The following is an 18,348-nucleotide window of genomic DNA, read 5'->3' as shown; positions in this document are numbered from 1 at the left end:
CATTGAAAATTGTGTTCCTGTTAAAGTAAGAACTGCTCTAGTCTTAGGAACTGAAAACTGAGAGAAGGAAAGAAAAGGTGGAGGTGGAATGTCATTACCAACAAAGATTAGCTAGATTTCTCTAAACTGTTTGACTTTGTTTTTTATAATTTTGTCTCAGCACTTTTTCTTTTTAAAATTCTCGCCGGAGGATATTTTCCCATTATTGTTATTTTAAAAAATATTTTATTGATTTTTTTACAGAGAGGGAGAGGGAGAACTAGAAATATCGAGAAAAATCAATCAGTTGCCTCCTGCACGCCCCCCATTGGGGTTGTGACCGCAACCAAGGCACATGCCCTTGACCGGAATCAAACCTGGGACCCTTCAGTCTGAAGGCCAATGCTCTATCCACTGAGCCAAACAGCTAGGGCTATTTTTCCATTATTTATAGAGTGGAAGAGAGAGGGAAAGGCAGAGAAACATCAATGTGAGAGAAATACATCGATTGGTTGCCTCCTACATAGGTCCTAGCCAGACCAGGGAGGAGCCTGCAACTGAAGTAATGCCCTTCACCAGAATGGAACCTGGGACCCTTTCGTCCGAAGGCTGACGCTCTATCCACTGAGCAAAACCGGCTAGGGCTCAGAACTTTTTGAAACCATTTTAATTTTCCGTCTTAAGCAAACATGGGTTAATAAGTGCCTCTAAAATTTAGAAATCATCGAGACTGTTTTATTTTTTTATTTTTATATTTTATTGATTTTGTACAGAGAGGAAGGGAGAGAAATAGAGAGTTAGAAACATCCATGAGAGAGAGTCATCGATCAGCTGCCTCTTGCATACCCCCTACTGGGGATATGCCTGCAACCAAGGTACATGCCCTTGACTGGAATCGAACCCGGGACCCTTCAGTCCCCAAGCCGACGCTCTATCCATTGAGCCAAACCAGTCCCGGCCAGAGACTGTTTTAGAATATTTCATACATATAGTATTAAGGCCTTAAACATGGTAAATAGTAAAAAATTTGTCTCAAACCCACTCTAGGAAAATTTAAAAGGGTAACACTATCTTAATATTTCGAGATTTGTTGTTAGATCAAAGCTTTCAGTGAATGGAGAATTTTCTGATGCATCCAGGAAATTAGATCTGATCTTCACAGTCAAAGCAAAGAATGAATTGGGTAAATCTTGAAAAATAAAGTTCTTCATCAAATTGCCTGAACAGTTTTTATTTTTTATACTATTGCGTCCACATTGACTTTAATTTAGGTGCTTAATATACATTATGAAAGGCTAGTATGCTATCTAGTAATATTAACAACACTTTAAAAATTGTTCTTATTGATTTTAGAGAGAGGAAGGGAGAGGGAGAAACATTGATGTGAGAGAGAAGCATCAATCAGCTGCCTCCCCGACTCCCCTTACTGGGAATGTGCCTTGGAATGTACCTTGGAATCAAACCCGAGAACTTTCGGTGCAGAGGACCACACTCAACCAAGCGAGCCACACTAGCCAGGGCAATAACACTTTATTTTTGTTTCCTGAAGGTGCTTTTACTTTCACTTAAAAAAAAAAAAAAAAAAAAAAAAAAAAAATATATATATATATATATATATATATATAAAAATATATATAAATTATTGATTTTTTACAGAGAGGAAGAGAGAGGGAGAGTTAGAAACATTGATGAGAGAGAGACATCTACCAGCTGCCTCCTGCACACCCCCCACTGGGGATGTGCTCGCAACCAAGAAACATGCCCTTGCCTGGAACCGAACCTGGGACCCTTCAGCCCACAAGTCGATGCTCTATCCACTGAGCAAACTGGTTTCGGAGCACTAACACTTTTTTAATATGTTTATTGCATTTCCGTTTACACAACATCCTTACATATATCTCACTTGCTTATTTGGTTCAGAATATACAATGTGAATGTAGTTTGCGGTATCTTTCCTTTTAGTTCTTATTGGGCAATCTATTTTCAGGGAACTATGTCATTGTACTGGAAACATAAATCTGAAATGGATATAAGTTTGAAGAACTGGTGGCCAAGATGTGCCAAAAGGTAGACGCTAAATCTTGGCAAGGAGAGGACTCGAGGTGGATGAAGAAAAGGTGAGAAAGCTCAGTGGAATCACAGCATGCCGAGGTCCACAAGTTGCACAGCACAATGCTTACCAAGCACAGCCTTTAAAAAGCCCAGGTGCTTAGGTGAAGAGTCGCTCAACTCCCCCACTTCTCAAACAACAAAACAAAACAAAAACCCAAAACAACAAACAAAACCCCCAAACCTTTGCCTTACAAGAAAAATGTCTGTGAAATTATGATTTGGGAGCAGGAAGGAGAGTTTAGAGCAATCAGCAAATGTAGTTCAATGTCTAGGCAGCTGGAGATATCTGAAAATTGAAATTAAAAAAAAATAAAAAACAACAACCGCCGAAACCGGTTTGGCTCAGTGGATAGAGTGTTGGCCTGCGGACTGGGGCACGTACCTTGGTTGAGGTCATATCCCCAAGTGGGGGTTGTGCAGGAGGCAGCTGATGGATGTTTCTCTCTCATTGATGTTTCTATCTCCTTTCCTCTCTGTAAAAAAATCAATAAAATATATTAAAAAAGAAAAGAAAAAGAAATTAAAAAAAAAAACACCCACAGGCAGTCCATAAACTTGTTTAATGGATGAACATTTTCTATGATAACTAAATATATAATATGTAAATATTACATTTGGTAAGAGACCCCAAGAAGATGTTAACAATGGTTAGTTCTAGGGAGAACTGCAGGATGAGGGGAGGGGGCTAGGGACAGGTTTAGTTTTCCGTGGATCTTTACGAAATTTTAAGACGCATGCTGAGCCTTTTTTAAAAAAAATTAGTCTCTTGTGTGCATGCATAGGAGCCTAACCAGTGGTCAAGGACAACAGGGGCGTGGGGAGGGGTGGGAGACAGGAATAGGGGGATGAGGACCTTAATAAAAAATAAAAAAATTTAGTCTCCCTTCTCCCCATCCTCCAAGTGTGGCTGCTTTCAGGATCAACAAGACTCCCGACCCACGCCCCTCCAGGGAGCAGGCCTCCAACCCAAATGCCCAGGACCGGGACTGGCCCGTCCACGCTGCCAATCACGGAGGGGCGGCCAGGTGTGCAGTCAGGTGGACAAAAGGGGGCGGGGCTTCTGAAGCTGGCCGTGCAGGGAGCGCTAGCGACGCCAAAGATCTGCAGTCGGCGGCTTAGGTGTAAGGCTGCGGCGCATCGGTGGCAGAGGGGACCCCCTATTATTATTAATATTATTATTACCACGTCCTATTGCCTGACCGGTAAAGCACCTAGGTTCCGTGGAGTCGCCCCTGCCGGGCGCTTCAGGACCGGCAGCTCTTGCGACGCCGCCGCCGTCGCCGGCGCGCGCGCCCAGTGACGCAGCTTCAGGAAGCCCGACTCGCGTTCCTGGTTAACGGATTCGCCGCATCTTGGAGCTAGAATTTAAAACGAAAAATTCCACGTTCCGTGGTTCGGAAGTCCTTTCCGTCCGAGGGAACAGAAGCAGGAGAGTCTCTGAGTCCTTGGCTATTTTTTTTTTTCCTTTCTGGCTTTCGCACTGCTTATTCACGCCGCGCGCCGCGGCCTTGGGTCGAAAGCAACGACGCGGACGCACAGGCCGCCCTCCGCCGCGCAGCTGCGGCGGCCACTCCCTCCCTCCCTCCCTCCCTCCCGCCCACGCCGGGGTGGCCGACGTGGAAGTTGCTGGCTGACTGGAGGCTTCCAAGGAAACCGCCTCCGAGCCACGGGAGGTCCGAGACGAGCGGAGGTGGCGGCGCCGGGGATCCAGTAGAGTCGCTGCCGAGGCCGGGGCCTGTCTCTTGACGATCGACGAGGGCGGACAGGCGCTTCATCATGGGTGAGGGGGTCTGAGGAGGGGCTGCGGCCGCGGGCTGGGGACGGGCGGAGGAGAGGGGGTGGCCGGCCTGGGCACCCTGAGGAGCCGGCTTCTCACGGGGCGGGGCGCTGGGACCTCCCTCACCTGCGGGGGTGGACCTGCCTGGATTGGCCGCCCCCCTTCCCCTTCCCCATCCCCGGTCCCCAGAGCGGGGTCGGGGTCAGGGCTGCGTCCTGGGAGCCCCCGGCTCTGCGCCCTGGGAGCCGCCCGAGGCCTCTCCCCGGACCGTGGACTTTCCCCTGAGCTCCTCAGCCCCAGGTGGACCCGCGGGGCTGAGCTGTCTTGCAGAGCTCTGCAGTGTCTGCCCCAGGTTCGCTGAGCGTTCTTGGGGAAAGTGAGATCTGACCCCATTCGTGGAAGCTGGTCCTCCTCCCTCCTGGCCGCTGGGACCGCGTCCGTTTTTAAAGAATCCAGAGGGAGGTGTGGCTCGTCGTGTTGTCCCATGGCTTCCTTTTCCATGGCCTCCTGGCGGTGTAGCGTTTCGTGTAGGGAATGAAGCGGGGGAAGGAGATGGGGAGGGTCTGGTGAGTGCAGGGCATGTGATCTCAGATTTTGGAGTGCCAGCACAAGCAGCAGGTACAATGAAGCCTCCTCCCTCGCTAGAGTCCAGAAGGAAATGACAGATGCTTGCGCTTGCTTACAGCTCTGTAATGGAGATGGGAAGTCTTTGGCTTATTTAAATCCCTCCCCGGTTTTCTAGGGATTTTTTTACTTCCTGCCCTGGAACATCGCAAGCACTTTTCTGTCTTTTTCCATAACCGCCCTCAGTTTTGCTCTTCCGCCTTAAAAAAAAGTACACACACACACACACACACACACACACACTTGTAAAAGGTAGAAAGAATTTTGTCAATTCCTTCACCTTCTATTACACTTTCCCAAGGTTCTGTAGCCTTGCTCATTTTTCCAGACTCGCAGCTCTTAACTTGTGCCATTTCTTTGTCAAATAGCCACTTATTGAGTGGCATCACTTCTGTCCTCAATTTTTAAAATACTGTTTAATGTGACTTTTTTTTTTTTTTTTTCAATATAATGGCTTTCGGTGGGAAAGAGTCAAACCAAAGTGCTTTTTTTGTTTGTTTGTTTTTGGTAAACATAAAAGAAAAAAAATGTTTTTAAAGCTTTATTTGTTGTTAGAATAATAAAGACTCTAAATTTCCACATCCCTTACTTTTTAGGTTTATTTTACTTAAACACAATTCATTTCTAGAAGGACTTTTTTAACGTTAATTCCCCCCCACAGCTTTACTGATGATTGACAAATAAAAATTGTGTGTATTTCGATGTACAACATGGTATTTTGATATAAGCATAGCTGTGAAGTAACAGTCAAACTAACACATTCATCACTTCACATAATTGTGTGTGGCGCAAGCACATGTGCACGTGTGTGTGCATGTGTGTGTGTGTGGCGAGAACCTCTGGAGATCTTGCTTAGCAAATTTCAAGTGTAAACTACATTATTATTAACCTTCATCACCATGCTGTACAATAGGTCTCAAAACTGTTCATCTTTCGACAAAAGCTTGTACATCTCTTCCTTTCTCCTATTCCTCCACATCCAGTAACCACACTACTCTCTGGTTACAAGTGCTTTCTCTTACACTGTACTTTGTGTATAAGGAAGTTTTCTGGAAATATTTCATGATGCATTGAAATGTTAGCATTATGTTTTTTAATTAGTTTTTTTTTTTTAAAATCAAGAATAGTTTTTATTTTGGGCTTCTGTGTCTCACTTTTTTTTGTTTTTGTTTTTTTGTTAATAGAAATCTTATCCGTTAAAGGTGTTACTATGATGATACTGCAGCTGTACAGCAATGATAATTGTGTTTCCTATGCAAGGATCTCATGGTCTCCCTGTCATTCAGATTTGCCCTTTGGTTTTAGGGGTAGTGGAGAGATCATGCTAAGGTGCTCATATTCTCTTTATTGGAAAGTGAACTCCATAAGGGCGGTGGTCATATATCTCTTATTTTTAGTGTATCTTCTGTGCTTGTCTGATACATTATCTAGAACATGATAACAATCAATAATTTACTTATTTTGTGTTGAATAACATGTTTCAGTGGGAGCAAAAATACACATATATGAAACCAGGAAAATAATATTAAATTTGATGTAGCTTTCAAGGGGCAAGAGTAAATGTTTTGTGGACCAGTTAAAAAAAATTATACTTAATAAATTTTTTGCTTTTATTATTTTTTTAGGTGGCTTTTTCTCAAGTATATTTTCAAGTCTATTTGGAACCCGAGAAATGAGGATTTTAATTTTGGGATTAGATGGAGCAGGAAAAACTACAATTTTGTACAGATTACAGGTTGGAGAGGTTGTTACTACTATTCCTAGTAAGTACGATAAGTTATAAGAGCTTTCTCTTTTCTATCACATAATTTTATTTTTAATTAATAATATAATAAAGTAATTGATAAGGATATTGTAAACTTCTATTATGAGCATATTCTTGATAACACTTCTAAAAATATATATATGCACATGTATTTTTGTTGATTTCAGAGAGGAAGGGAGAGGGAGAGAGACAGAAACATCAGTGATGAGAGAGAATCATTGGTCGGCTGCCTCCTACATATGCCCTACTGGGGATCGAACCATGACCTCATGGTTCAAGTGTCAACGCTCAACCACTGAGACCCACTGGCTCAGCTGTTTAAGAGTATTTAAATTATGTCTCTAAAGTTGCTCAGTCATTCAAGGTGTTTCTTTTTAGTACTATTTGAATTTAAAATTACAAAAAGAAGGCTAGCTTTTATGAAAGGACTTTTAAAACTGTGACATCTTTTTTTCTTTTTTCCACCTTCAATAAATTTCAGTTCCCTTGATTTTTGATTCTCAAAATTGCCCATCACTGTTGTATCTGTCTTGGTCATCATCTCTGCAGTGCACATAAGATGCATTTCAGTGAAAGCTGATTTACGCCATACTATATATAATTATTTTTTTTACAGAGAGGAAGGGAGAGGGAGAGAGTTAGAAACATCAATCAGCTGCCTCCTGCACTTCCCCCACAGGGGATGTGCCCACAACCTAGGTACATGCCCTTGACCAGAATCAAACCTGGGACCCTTGAGTCCGCAGGCCAATGCGCTATCCACTGAGCCAAACCAGTTAGGGCTACACCACACTCTTGTTCTTTGCATAGAAACTATGTTCCTAAACTTGGTGAAGATGGTGATTACATACCTACGCAAGTCTAAGGGCGACATTATGAACTTACATTTTAGTTTTTTGCTCTGGCTGTTTATAATAGTACTAGAGTCCTGGTGCACAAAAATTCGTGCACTTGTGGGGACAGGGAGGTCCCTCAGCCCAGCCTGTATCCTCTCACAGTCTGGAATTCCTCAGGGGATGTCCACCTGCCAGCTTAGGCTCGCTCCCCGGGGGATCAGGTCTAAGCTGGCAGTCAGACATCCCTCTGGCAGCCCTGGAGCCCTCGGGGGACATCCGTAGGCAGGAGAGGCTGCTGCCACCGCAGCTGCACTCGCAGCCATCAGCCTGGCTTGTGGCTGAGGGGAGCTCCCCCTGTGGGAGTGCACTGACCACCAGAGGCAGCTCCTACATTGAGCGTCTGCCCCCTGGTGTCAGTGCGCATCATAGCAGCTGGTTGTTCTGCTGTTAGGGTCAATTTTCATGTTACCCTTTTATTATATAGCAGGGGTCCTCAAACTTTTTAAAGTGGGGGCCAGATCACGGTCCCTCAGAGAGCTGGAGGGCCGGACTATATGAACTACTAATTCCTACTGTAACACCTCGGCTGCGCTCACTGCCCAAAAAACCTGGTGGGCCGGATCAGACTCCTCTGTGGGCCGCATGTGGCCCGCGGGCCATAGTTTGAAGACCCCTGATTATATAGGATAGTTATTTCTAGTTAATAAGCACACTTGGTAGATACACATATGAATCATTTACCAATGTAAACTAAGTCTAAAATAAAAATTGTTCAGCTACACCTGTCAGTTTTTACTGTGCTTTTTTTTTTTAAGCTTATAAAATCATAGTAAACTTTGTATATACCACTCCTAATTTTCTTTAGCATCCTTTGCACTTTCTCTTAGATTCCTTTCAATGAAAATAGTGGTATCCTGCCTTATCTGTGTGGTGTCAGGGCTCCACCTAAGAAGGATGGCAGAGAAAAGGGATGAGACATCTTCCTTTTGGTCATCCAGCTGAGACCTTATTACAGACGAGTGCTTGAGGAAGTCTGCAGAGGGTGTGTGAAATTGCCAGCATTGGAGAACCCAACTTCCATAAAGCAATAACAGCCATTGTTGTGCCCTTACCCACTGAAGTTTAGAATCTGTGCTTTCTTGATTTTGTCCTGTTTATTTGCTACTTGCCAAAATTTCAGATTTTAAAATACATCTACAATGTCCTTTTAAATATATATTTTTGAACACTTTTGTATGTTAGTATTGTATTATGAGAGAGTTTAACATAATAGGATTTCTGTTGAGCTAAAAATTACCTACGTATTTGCAGAGGAGACTGAGGATTATTATATGATCTGAAGGTGATGCTGATCTTATTAATTGTGTATGCGCGTGTGTGTTTGTGTGTGTGTGTGTGTGTGTGTGTAGCACAGCATACTGACTTGTCTTTAATGGAATATCTCAACCACTAATATACGGTAATTCAACAGTTACCATTTGTTGCAGAAACTCAATTAGATTGGGTACTTTGAAGGTAAGAATGCATTAGTGTCTACATAAACTACTGATTTATCTTCCAGCCATTGGATTTAATGTTGAGACGGTAACATACAAGAACCTTAAATTTCAAGTCTGGGATTTAGGAGGACAGACCAGTATCAGGTATGGTACAAAGATCAGATTATTTATTTTGTGGTATTTTTTTTTTTTTTTTTGTAATTTAAATGGAAGGCACCTAGTGGTGGTTGTTTTTTCTTGAAAAATGTTTTTTATTTTTTTAATTAAATTCATTGGGGCACATCCTATATAATCCTATATAATAAAACCCTAATATTCAAATAGACCGAACCATTGCTATGATGCACACTGACCACTGAGGGCAGACGCTCAACACAGTAGCTGAACAGATTTTGGTGGTGAGTGCACTCCCACAGGGGAGCACACCTCAGCCAGAAGCTGGGCTCACAGCTGACAAGCCTCTCCTGCCTCCATGGCAGCACTAAGGACCCCTCTGCAGACATCCCCTGCGGGGTCCTGGACTACAAGAGGGCGCAGGCCGGGTTTAGGGTCTCCTCCTCCCCCAGTGCATGAATGTCATGCACTGGACCTCTAGTTGGCTAATAATATATAGGTTTCAAGTGTACATTTCTTAATACATGATCTGTATATTGCACTCTGTGCCCAAGTCAGACCATCTTCCGTCACTATGTATTTGGCCCCCTTTTTCCTTTAACCAGTTAACTGCCACATGTCCAAAACAAAAACCATCCCCACATGCCATGATATTTTGAATTTAATTTAAAAAATCAGTTTGCAATGAATATTATAAAAATAAATATATTATATATCGGGTGTTCTTGAATATTTTCAGTTGAAAATTCTCACAAAAAATGATTTTAAAGTTGGTCTGTAGACGCTTATGGCAGGCAAATGGTTAATTTCCCCCACCCCCATTCCCTTCTGGTAATCAGTATATGTTGTTTTGTCTGTGAGTTGCAGTTTTATATTCCACACATGAGTGAAATCATGTGGTTCTTAGCTTTTCCTGGCTGACTTATTTGCTTAGGATAATATTCTCAAGGTCCATCCATGTCGTCACAAATGGCAGTATTTCATCTTTTCTGATGGCTGAGTAGCTACCTAATTTAAAATGAGGTAAACCTGCCTGTTCTCTCAACTGAATTAAATCTAAGGAAACCAATTATTCAGCTAGCACTTAAATGAAACATGTTTTCATGAGACTCTCAAGACTTAATGTTTTTACTAAAGAGTCCTCCGTTTAGTTCTTGCCAGCCCCTTCCTCTGTGAGACAGACTGTCTTAAATTTTATAAAAATGCCTTTCAGGCCCACTGCTTGGGGCTAATGTGAACATAGATGCCTGGGGGAACTCAGGTCTCCTGCCCAGCATTCTGTGCTTGACGTGGCAACTGGAAATGTATGGTGACTGTCCATGGTTGCTCACTATGATTCCACCTTAAAAGATTAGTAGTGCATTCCCCAAATGTCCTGCTTCCTTTTAACGTGTTTTATTTCTTAAAGCACTTTTGATTCTGTTTCTAACTTTATGCATTTGACTCCTTTGCATCTTTAGTGATCAATTTAATGCCTATTACATAAAGTTACTTAAAAATTTTTTAAGGAACCCATTCCTCTTAATTCCTAGTTAAAGGTTTATAAGATACTAGGGGCCCAGTGCACAAAAATTGTGCATGGGTAGGGTCCCTGGTAGGTGCCTGCCTGGGGGCCTCCCTTCCCTGTCACCGATGCCCACCATGTTTCGTGCTGCCCCCTGATGGTCAGTGCACGTCTAACACCTGAATGGTTGAACTGCCTGTAGGAACAATTTGCATATTAGCCTTTTATTATATAGGATAATGATCAGCTCTGTGTACAACTTTTTAGTGTTATAGGTTATAAATAGATTTTTCTCAGCCTAAAGTTTGAACTTCTGTGAGTTAATATTTATTAACATTCTTTCCATCTTCATGTCTGAGGGATATGATATGTATCAATTGGAAACACTGCATCATTATGGTAGTGATTCTAACATGGGTGGGACCATATTGGCAGGTAACTAGCACCTGCCTTGCATGAAATTAACATAGTTTAATCTTCTTTTCAAATAATAACATAGTTTTTATTTCTGAATTTTCTGAATTTTCTTTAGGCCGTACTGGAGATGTTATTATTCAAACACAGATGCCGTCATTTATGTAGTAGACAGTTGTGACCGAGACCGAATTGGCATTTCCAAATCAGAGTTAGTTGCCATGTTGGAGGTAAGAAAATCTTACTAAAATGTAGGGAAAATATTTACATTTGCTTGCTGTTTCCATTATTTATTATATGCAGGAATAATTAAAAGGAGAGCAGGGATGTCTCCCACCCTCCATGCCTTTATTATAATTTTCTTTTATGCATATTATTTCCTACTCCAGAAATATTGTTGGGTAGATGGTTGTAGACCCCAAAAAATAAAAATAAAAATCCAGCCTTGTAACTTGACCATTATATTAAAACTTATTGATAAAACTATTTTACCTTTTTCATACACAAAAATAAATTCTAAATGGAGTAAAGACTTAAATGTAGAAAATGACAGGCTGTGTGCTTATACTGACTGTACAGAAACAGGAGGCAGAGTAAACCTACCCCATATACACCTCAGCTCAGGCTCTTTGGTTTGTATCATGAATGGGGAGACATTGAGTCAAGGAGGTTTGAGATCTGACTTGTTTTCACTTCCCCTGGGCAAAGAGTAGATGGTGGCTATAGCTTTATTTGAGACATGGCAGTTCAGCCAGGGAGTGAAAAAAAAAAAAAGTAGAAAATGGGTATTTTCTACTGCTTTCTAATTCAGCTTATTTAGTAATTAAATTTATACATTTAAAGTCACATTTACACATAGTTCTATACCTGTTTTAAAAAAATGAACTAAACATTAAATCGTGGATGATTTTAACTATAAGAATATATAAGAGGTATGTTTAAAATTTCTGGATAGAAAAGTTTTTTCTAAATCAAAGGATTGGAAAGAATTACAAAAGAAAAAAGGAAAGATAGATTTAATCCTATTCAACTAAAAATCTCACAAAGCTCAGATGCCAGACAATATAAATTAAGATAAAACGGAAGCAGAGCCAAAACCGGTTTGGCTCAGTGTATAGAGCATCAGCCTGTGGACTGAAAGGTCCCGGGTTTGATTCCGGTCAAGGGCACGTACATTGGTTGCAGGCACATCCTCAGTGGGGGGGGGAGGGGGTGGTGCAAGAGGCAGCTGGTCGATATTTCTCATCAACGTTTCTAACTCTCTATCCCTCTCAGTTCCTCTCTGTGTAAAATCAATAAAAATATATTTAAAAAACAAACAAACAAAAAATAGAAGCAGAGACACTTTTATTACAATTAATGACTAAGGATTAGTGTATTTATTTAAATATATTTATATTGATTTCAGAGAAGAAAGGACAGGGAGAGATTGAAACATCAGTGATGAAAGAGAATCATCAATTGGCTGCCTCCTGCATGCCCCTTACTGACCTGAAACCTGGTCACATGCCCCAGACCGGAATTGAAACCTGGGACCCTTCTGTTCATAGGCTGATGCTCTATTCACGGAACTAAACCAACCAAGGGCAAGAATTAGTGTTTTTAATAATACCAATATCTGCCACTCATTATATAGGTGAGCAAAAGGCAAAAACTACAATTCACAAGAGAAAAATATATTGCTAATAATACATTTTTAATACCTTAATCTATAATAGTAAAAGGGTAATATGCTAATTAGATTGGATGACCTTCCGAACGAACCTGGGACTGGAGCGAAGCCTGGGTGCCTGGCGGCCGCAGCCAAAGAGAAACAACCCGGGCCCTAGGTATCCGGTGGCGGTGGCCAGAGAGAAGCAGCTCGGGTCCCAGGTGCCGGAGGGTAGCCAGTGCCAGCAGCCCAGGGAAGGCAGGCCTACTCTCACGAATTTTCATGCATCAGGCCTCTAGTAATCATATGATAGGATGCTATGTCTGGAAAAGCATATCATTTCTAGTTCTACCAAGGCTGCATTGAAAATAGGCACTATCATATATACTGTTGGTGGAATTGAAATTGTTTAGAACTTTTTGGAAGGCAGTTTATTAATATATAACAAGAATCAGAAAAAGTTTTCATATTTTGATTTCATTTTTAAAGAATTATGTTAAGGAAATAGAGATTTACACAAAGATTTTTATATAATGAATCTGTTAACCTGTTTGTTTGTTTTTTAAAATAGGTAAGTAAAAAGAATCTAAAAAGAGTTTAATACTGAAAAAGTCATATATATTTATTGTGCATGTAATTATAGTGTAGAGTATGTTTAACCTTTTTTTGTGAGAAAATTTTGTTTGGAAAATCATGATTTAATGTTTAGGTTTAAAGCAGGGCATGTAACTGTAAATTCAATTTTAAATATAGAAATTTATTTACTAAATAAACCATAAATATCTGAATTATAAAGCTGTAGAAAATACTCAAAATGTTAATAGTGACCATGTTTGTGAGGTAGGATTGGGGTAAGCTTATTTTCTTTGTATTTCTCTATAATTTAAGATAATTTTTAATGAACATTGTATCTTAATTAGGAAATGTACTTTTAAAATACTGTATTTGGGGCATGTCTACCTAAACTCAAGGGAGCACATTGATGAAAGGAAATTAAATATCTTCTGATTTATTTAGGAAGAAGAGCTGAGAAAAGCCATTTTGGTGGTATTTGCAAATAAGCAAGACATGGAACAGGCTATGACTCCCTCAGAGATGGCAAATTCACTTGGGTTACCTGCCTTGAAGGACCGAAAATGGCAGATATTCAAAACTTCAGCAACCAAAGGCACTGGCCTTGATGAGGCAATGGAATGGTAAGCATGTTTCTAGAAGCCATCTGTGCGTGTGTGTGTGTGTGTGTGTGTGTGTGTATGCAGTTGTGTACACATGTAATTTCCTTTATGTCTTAAGGATGAAATTCATATTACTTAGTGGCTTGTATTGAGTTCCTCCAGCTTTATCTTCCACTTGCCTTAATGTGCTTTAGCTTTTATTTCAACCATACCTATCTGATTAGTTAGAAAACAAGCTTTCTGCCGTTTTTCTATCTTTTTCCTGCCTTATTTTAGCCTCCAATTTCTTACCCTTTGGGACCTCGGTTAAGGCTTTCCTCTTTTCAAGAGTCTTTCCTGATATATCTCCATGCCCACTGCCTTACCACACACACACTGATGTCCTTGTCACAGATCAGTGATACAGTACTTGTTGCACCATCTCGTAATTGATTTGTATATCTCATTAGATTAGCTCCTTGAGGACTGAGACTAGTTGTCACCTCTGAATTACCCACATCTAGCCCTACTGTAGCAGTAGCAGCCTGGAAAGTATGTTTTTAGATTATTCATTCAAAGCATAGACAAAATGAAAGCTAAAAGACCTTCTTCGAAATCAAATGCATAACTTCATTTTTCTAATATAACTATCTTAACCATTTAAGTGCTTTGGAGCCCTACCTGTTTTGGCTCAGTGGATAGAGTGTCGACCTGCGGACTAAAGGGTTTGATTTCATTTTGATTCCAGTCAAGGGCACATGCCCAGGTTGTGGGCTCAGTCACCAGTAGGGGGCATGCAGGAGATAGCCAGTCAATGATTATCTCTTATCATTGATGTTTCTATCTTTCCCTCTCCCTCTCTCTGAAATCAATAAAAATATATTTTAAGTGCTTTGGAACCCATCTCCAATATAAAGTTTATAAACGATCATACTCTATACCTGAATGTTTGAAGTTAAATTTATGAAACCATTCATTTTCTCTTTATAGGTTAGTTGAAGCATTAAAGAGCAGACAATAATCCAGTCCTTCTGCTCTTCTGAAATGAAGACCGCATCCCATGTCCCTTTGGAAATAGTTAAGTGTGCTTCACACTAAATGTTAGAGCTGTGTATGATTGTTGGCATATACTGAACTGACTCCACATTTGTAATAAATATAAAAAATATTTGGATGGAAGGATAGCTCATCGTGATTGAACCAACTGACTGGTCTGTATGATGTAAATATTCCTTCCTTGCTTTCTTGTATTATTAAGGTATATATTCTATTTGTGTGAAATTCTTATTCAAATACAGTCTTATTAAAGAATGCACTCTTATGGAGGGGAAAAAAACTATTTTTGAATGTGGTTGCAGATTGTTTGTATAAACACTAATACCTTAGCTCAGATTTTTTCCCTCTAAATGAATTAAATTTTTCAAAAAATTTAACTCTAAATAGAGTAGTCTAGAAACATAGTGAGTGATATAGTTTTCATTTGCTCAGTAACCACTTTATTTAAACTGTTTCATTTAAAGCTTTTGGTTATAGGCATGAAGTTGAAATAATTACTGATGTATCTTTGAAATAGTTATTTTATAGTTGAAAAAATTCAGTCAAGAACCCTGTGATGTACTAGTAGATAGGACAGATTGTAACGTACTGTTTTTGTTTTATGGACGTGTCTAGTCTTGAGTTGATAGCTTGGCTTGCCCAACTGCTAGTAAGCTGGGAGCCGGGCTCAAAGTGAGACTTCAGGATCAAAAGCTTGTCCCATGAACTACACCATATGTAAGTTCAATTGCTATAACTCCCTACATAAAATTATGCTAACTGAAGTAGACTACATTCAAAATAATGCCTGTAAATTTATCTGTCCATACTAGTAGAGGTAGTAAAAATAGTCCTAAATGGTTATATTTGATGAGTGAATTCACAACACATTAAAAAAAATTCACATTGAAGGAAATAAAGATATATTTTAAGCATTATATAAAAGATGTTTTTACTGTCTTTCATTCCTTTTATCTACTTGTAATTGGACATATAAATTTGATTGGTGAAATAAAAATTTCATTGGTTCCAGGGAGAAATTGAGCATTCTTGGTTTTAGGAATTAGGTTTACTCATAGGCTATCAATTATGGTCAAAGGAACTTTTCAAACTCCCCATTCTACCACAGAATTAGCTCCAGTGTAACAGAAGTAAATATAGTCCTCAGGAACTACTAAAATTGGGGAGAAGTTTTTTTATTTTTTAAGTTGGGTAACTGCATTTAAGATATTAGATGCTGGTAAAGTGAGCTTAGTACTACTGTGCCCCTCAACTTTCAGAAACACTAGGGATTCATTTCCTGTCCCTGACACTGTCCAAATGTTGGCCTCTGGCCTTTCCCTCACACTTTTGGTTATTCTCTCCACTCTAATGAATGTGGCTTTCTTTTTTTTGCCTGTGGGATTTACTCTTATTTTCCAGTACCCACTCCTAATTTGTTTGGTCTCAGTGTCAAGTGGAGAAGTTCAGGATCACTGTGAAAATAGAAGTATGGGAAGTGAGGCCATGACGGGCAGGTGCTGTCCAGCACATGGCCCTCACCATCTTACATTCTGAGGCGGGGCCAGGAAGCTATAGCCAAGTTCAGCACGTAGATGATCCTGATCCCGCTGGTTTATTGTGAAGAATAAGATGGGATAAAAGAGCATACACTTATTTTAATATGGTATGAATTATAAGGCCTGGTCTGGCAGGAAACAACTATACAGGTATGTTACAGGTGTTGAATGTTGATATTAAAATCTAAAACAAAAAAGACCACACCAACCCATGAATTCTAGGCACATGTGGCCATTCCTTCAGTTTTTTTTTTCTCTCTCTAAAAAACAAGAGACTTGGACAAATAATATCAAAGGCATGTTTTAGTTTTAATATTCTGTTTTATAACTGGTTGTAGGTATGCTATGACGTGATTACACTGAAAATTAAATTGAAAGTGGTTGAAATGTCAGCAGGATACTTGAGATGCACTTTAAATTGTGGAAACGTAAGCTCTTTGGGGGCAGGGACCTTGCTTTATTTACTGTTAGTATCCCTTGCATCTAGTGTGGTGCAGCTGGCACACAGTGGGTGCTCAATAAATACTAATTAAAACAAAGCTGTGCTCGATATCCCTGAGGTATTTGTTCTTTCTGATTTTGTCTGTTACTTTTAATTTTGAAAAATTGAATAAAGCAATATGTGCATTCTAAATCACTTAAAATTAATGGAAATTGGCCTTCCAAGTTCCCTCCCATTTTTCCTTTTGGCACATTACACACTCCTTGGAAGTGTAAGAACTCTTGTTTGAGACACAATCTACATCAAAACATAGGTGCTGAAGTTATGTTTGAACATTTGATTCAGATGCCATATGCTGTACTACTCTCCCATCATTATCCTAGAGTAGGGGTGTCGAACTCAATCAGAGAAGGGGCCAAAATCTAAAATCCAGCCTAAATCGCGGGCCGAATGGTTTACTGAACAGTCATAAACTGACAATGTCATAAACTGACAGCGGAGTGCAGTGATGACAGCGCGGTGCAGGCCACATTGCAAGGCCTGGCGGGCTGGATTTGGCCCGCGGGCCTTGTGTTTGACACATGTGTCCTAGAGGCTCAGTGCATGAATTCGTGCACAGGTGGGGTCTCTTGGGGTGCCTGTGGGGATCGGGCGAAACCTGCAGTCCAACGCTGCCTGGGGCTCCTGCTCATCCCAGCCCCACTGTGCCTGCCACAGGCTTGCACCCACTTAGTCCTGATCAGGAGAGCCCCGTGTCTGGCACCTGTCCCGAGGGGGGGTGGGGACGGGACACAATTGGCCTTCTGGGCGGCGTGGGACACCCTTGCCAGCATGGGATCCAGATCCGACCCACTGACATTTGCGCTGGTTGTCGGGAGCCATCTGGCAGCTACTTTTATATCATTTCTTCCTTGTGGAGCATTTAGGGAGGGGAAGCGGCCTCGGAGCCCAAGGCCAACTTCCAAGAGGCCAGCAGCACTGTTGGGATCATGCCGGCGGTGCGGGTCCATCGGTGCCTGGCCTGTTCTTCAGGGACTGGAACTGCAGGGCTACTGAGGGAGGGAGGGCGTGGCTGCCGCTGGGCTGGTGGGCCACTGGGACGGACGGGTTGGTCAGCTGAGCGGTGCTCCCACTGTGGGAGTGCACTGACTATTAGGGGGCAGCTCTTTTGTTGAGCGTCTGCTCCCTGGTGGTCAGTGCACATCATAGTGATTGGTCGTTCAGTTGCTTAGGCTTTTATATATATATAGATAATATAGATATATAAATAATAAAATGCTCGCCAACATTGACATTGTCAGCTTTATCAATCTGAAGGTTTCTAAATGAAATTTGCATTTTCTTAACGACGTCAAATACAGACAGGAGTGATTAAAAAAACATAGAACAACTAGACCAGCGTTTTTCAACCGCTGTTCCGCGGCACAGAGATGTTGCCTGGTGTGCCGTAGGTGCAGACAAGACAAGAATTTTATAATTTTTCACTATTTTGTTTACTTAATATTTCATAATAAAGTAATTATAAAATACTTTCTTTGTGTTTATTTGATTCCTATTCAAGAGAATTACTTTATATATAGTCAATATAGGCACAGAGTTAAATTTTTTAACATTTTCTAATGGTGGTGTGCCTCGTGATTTTTTTCATGAAACAAGTGTGCCTTTGCCCAAAAAAGGTTGAAAAACACTGAACTAGACATAGCTGATGTAGGAGGACCCCCTAACAGGCTAGATAGTAACCCTTTAATTTCTGGCGTAGGGGTCTCAAGGTAGTGACTGTTTACCAACCAGTACATAAGTACTTTAGTATTTAAGAATATAACATATTGGCTAATTGTTAATGTTTAAGGACCATTTATATTTCTTCTGTGCAATGCCACTTT

General features: G+C 40.8%; 1 protein-coding gene across 1 annotated transcript; it reads left to right on the top strand.

Moving 5' to 3' along the window:
* The first annotated feature begins 3,130 nt into the window (after nucleotides 1–3,130).
* On the top strand, nucleotides 3,131–16,657 carry ARL1 (ARF like GTPase 1). Its single transcript, XM_084880065.1, has 6 exons — nucleotides 3,131–3,871; nucleotides 6,118–6,255; nucleotides 8,655–8,736; nucleotides 10,743–10,854; nucleotides 13,293–13,471; nucleotides 14,420–16,657. The coding sequence occupies exons 1-6, from the start codon at nucleotides 3,868–3,870 to the stop codon at nucleotides 14,448–14,450; spliced, it is 546 nt and encodes a 181-aa protein (XP_084736191.1). The 5' UTR covers nucleotides 3,131–3,867; the 3' UTR covers nucleotides 14,451–16,657.
* Nucleotides 16,658–18,348: the final 1,691 nt, after the last annotated feature.

The sequence above is a fragment of the Pipistrellus hanaki genome, assembly GCF_964339955.1.
Source record: "Pipistrellus hanaki genome assembly, chromosome: 3".
Classification (NCBI taxonomy): domain Eukaryota; kingdom Metazoa; phylum Chordata; class Mammalia; order Chiroptera; family Vespertilionidae; genus Pipistrellus; species Pipistrellus hanaki.
The sequence above is the reverse complement of the archived record's forward strand: the minus strand, read 5'-3'. Positions and strand labels throughout refer to the sequence as shown.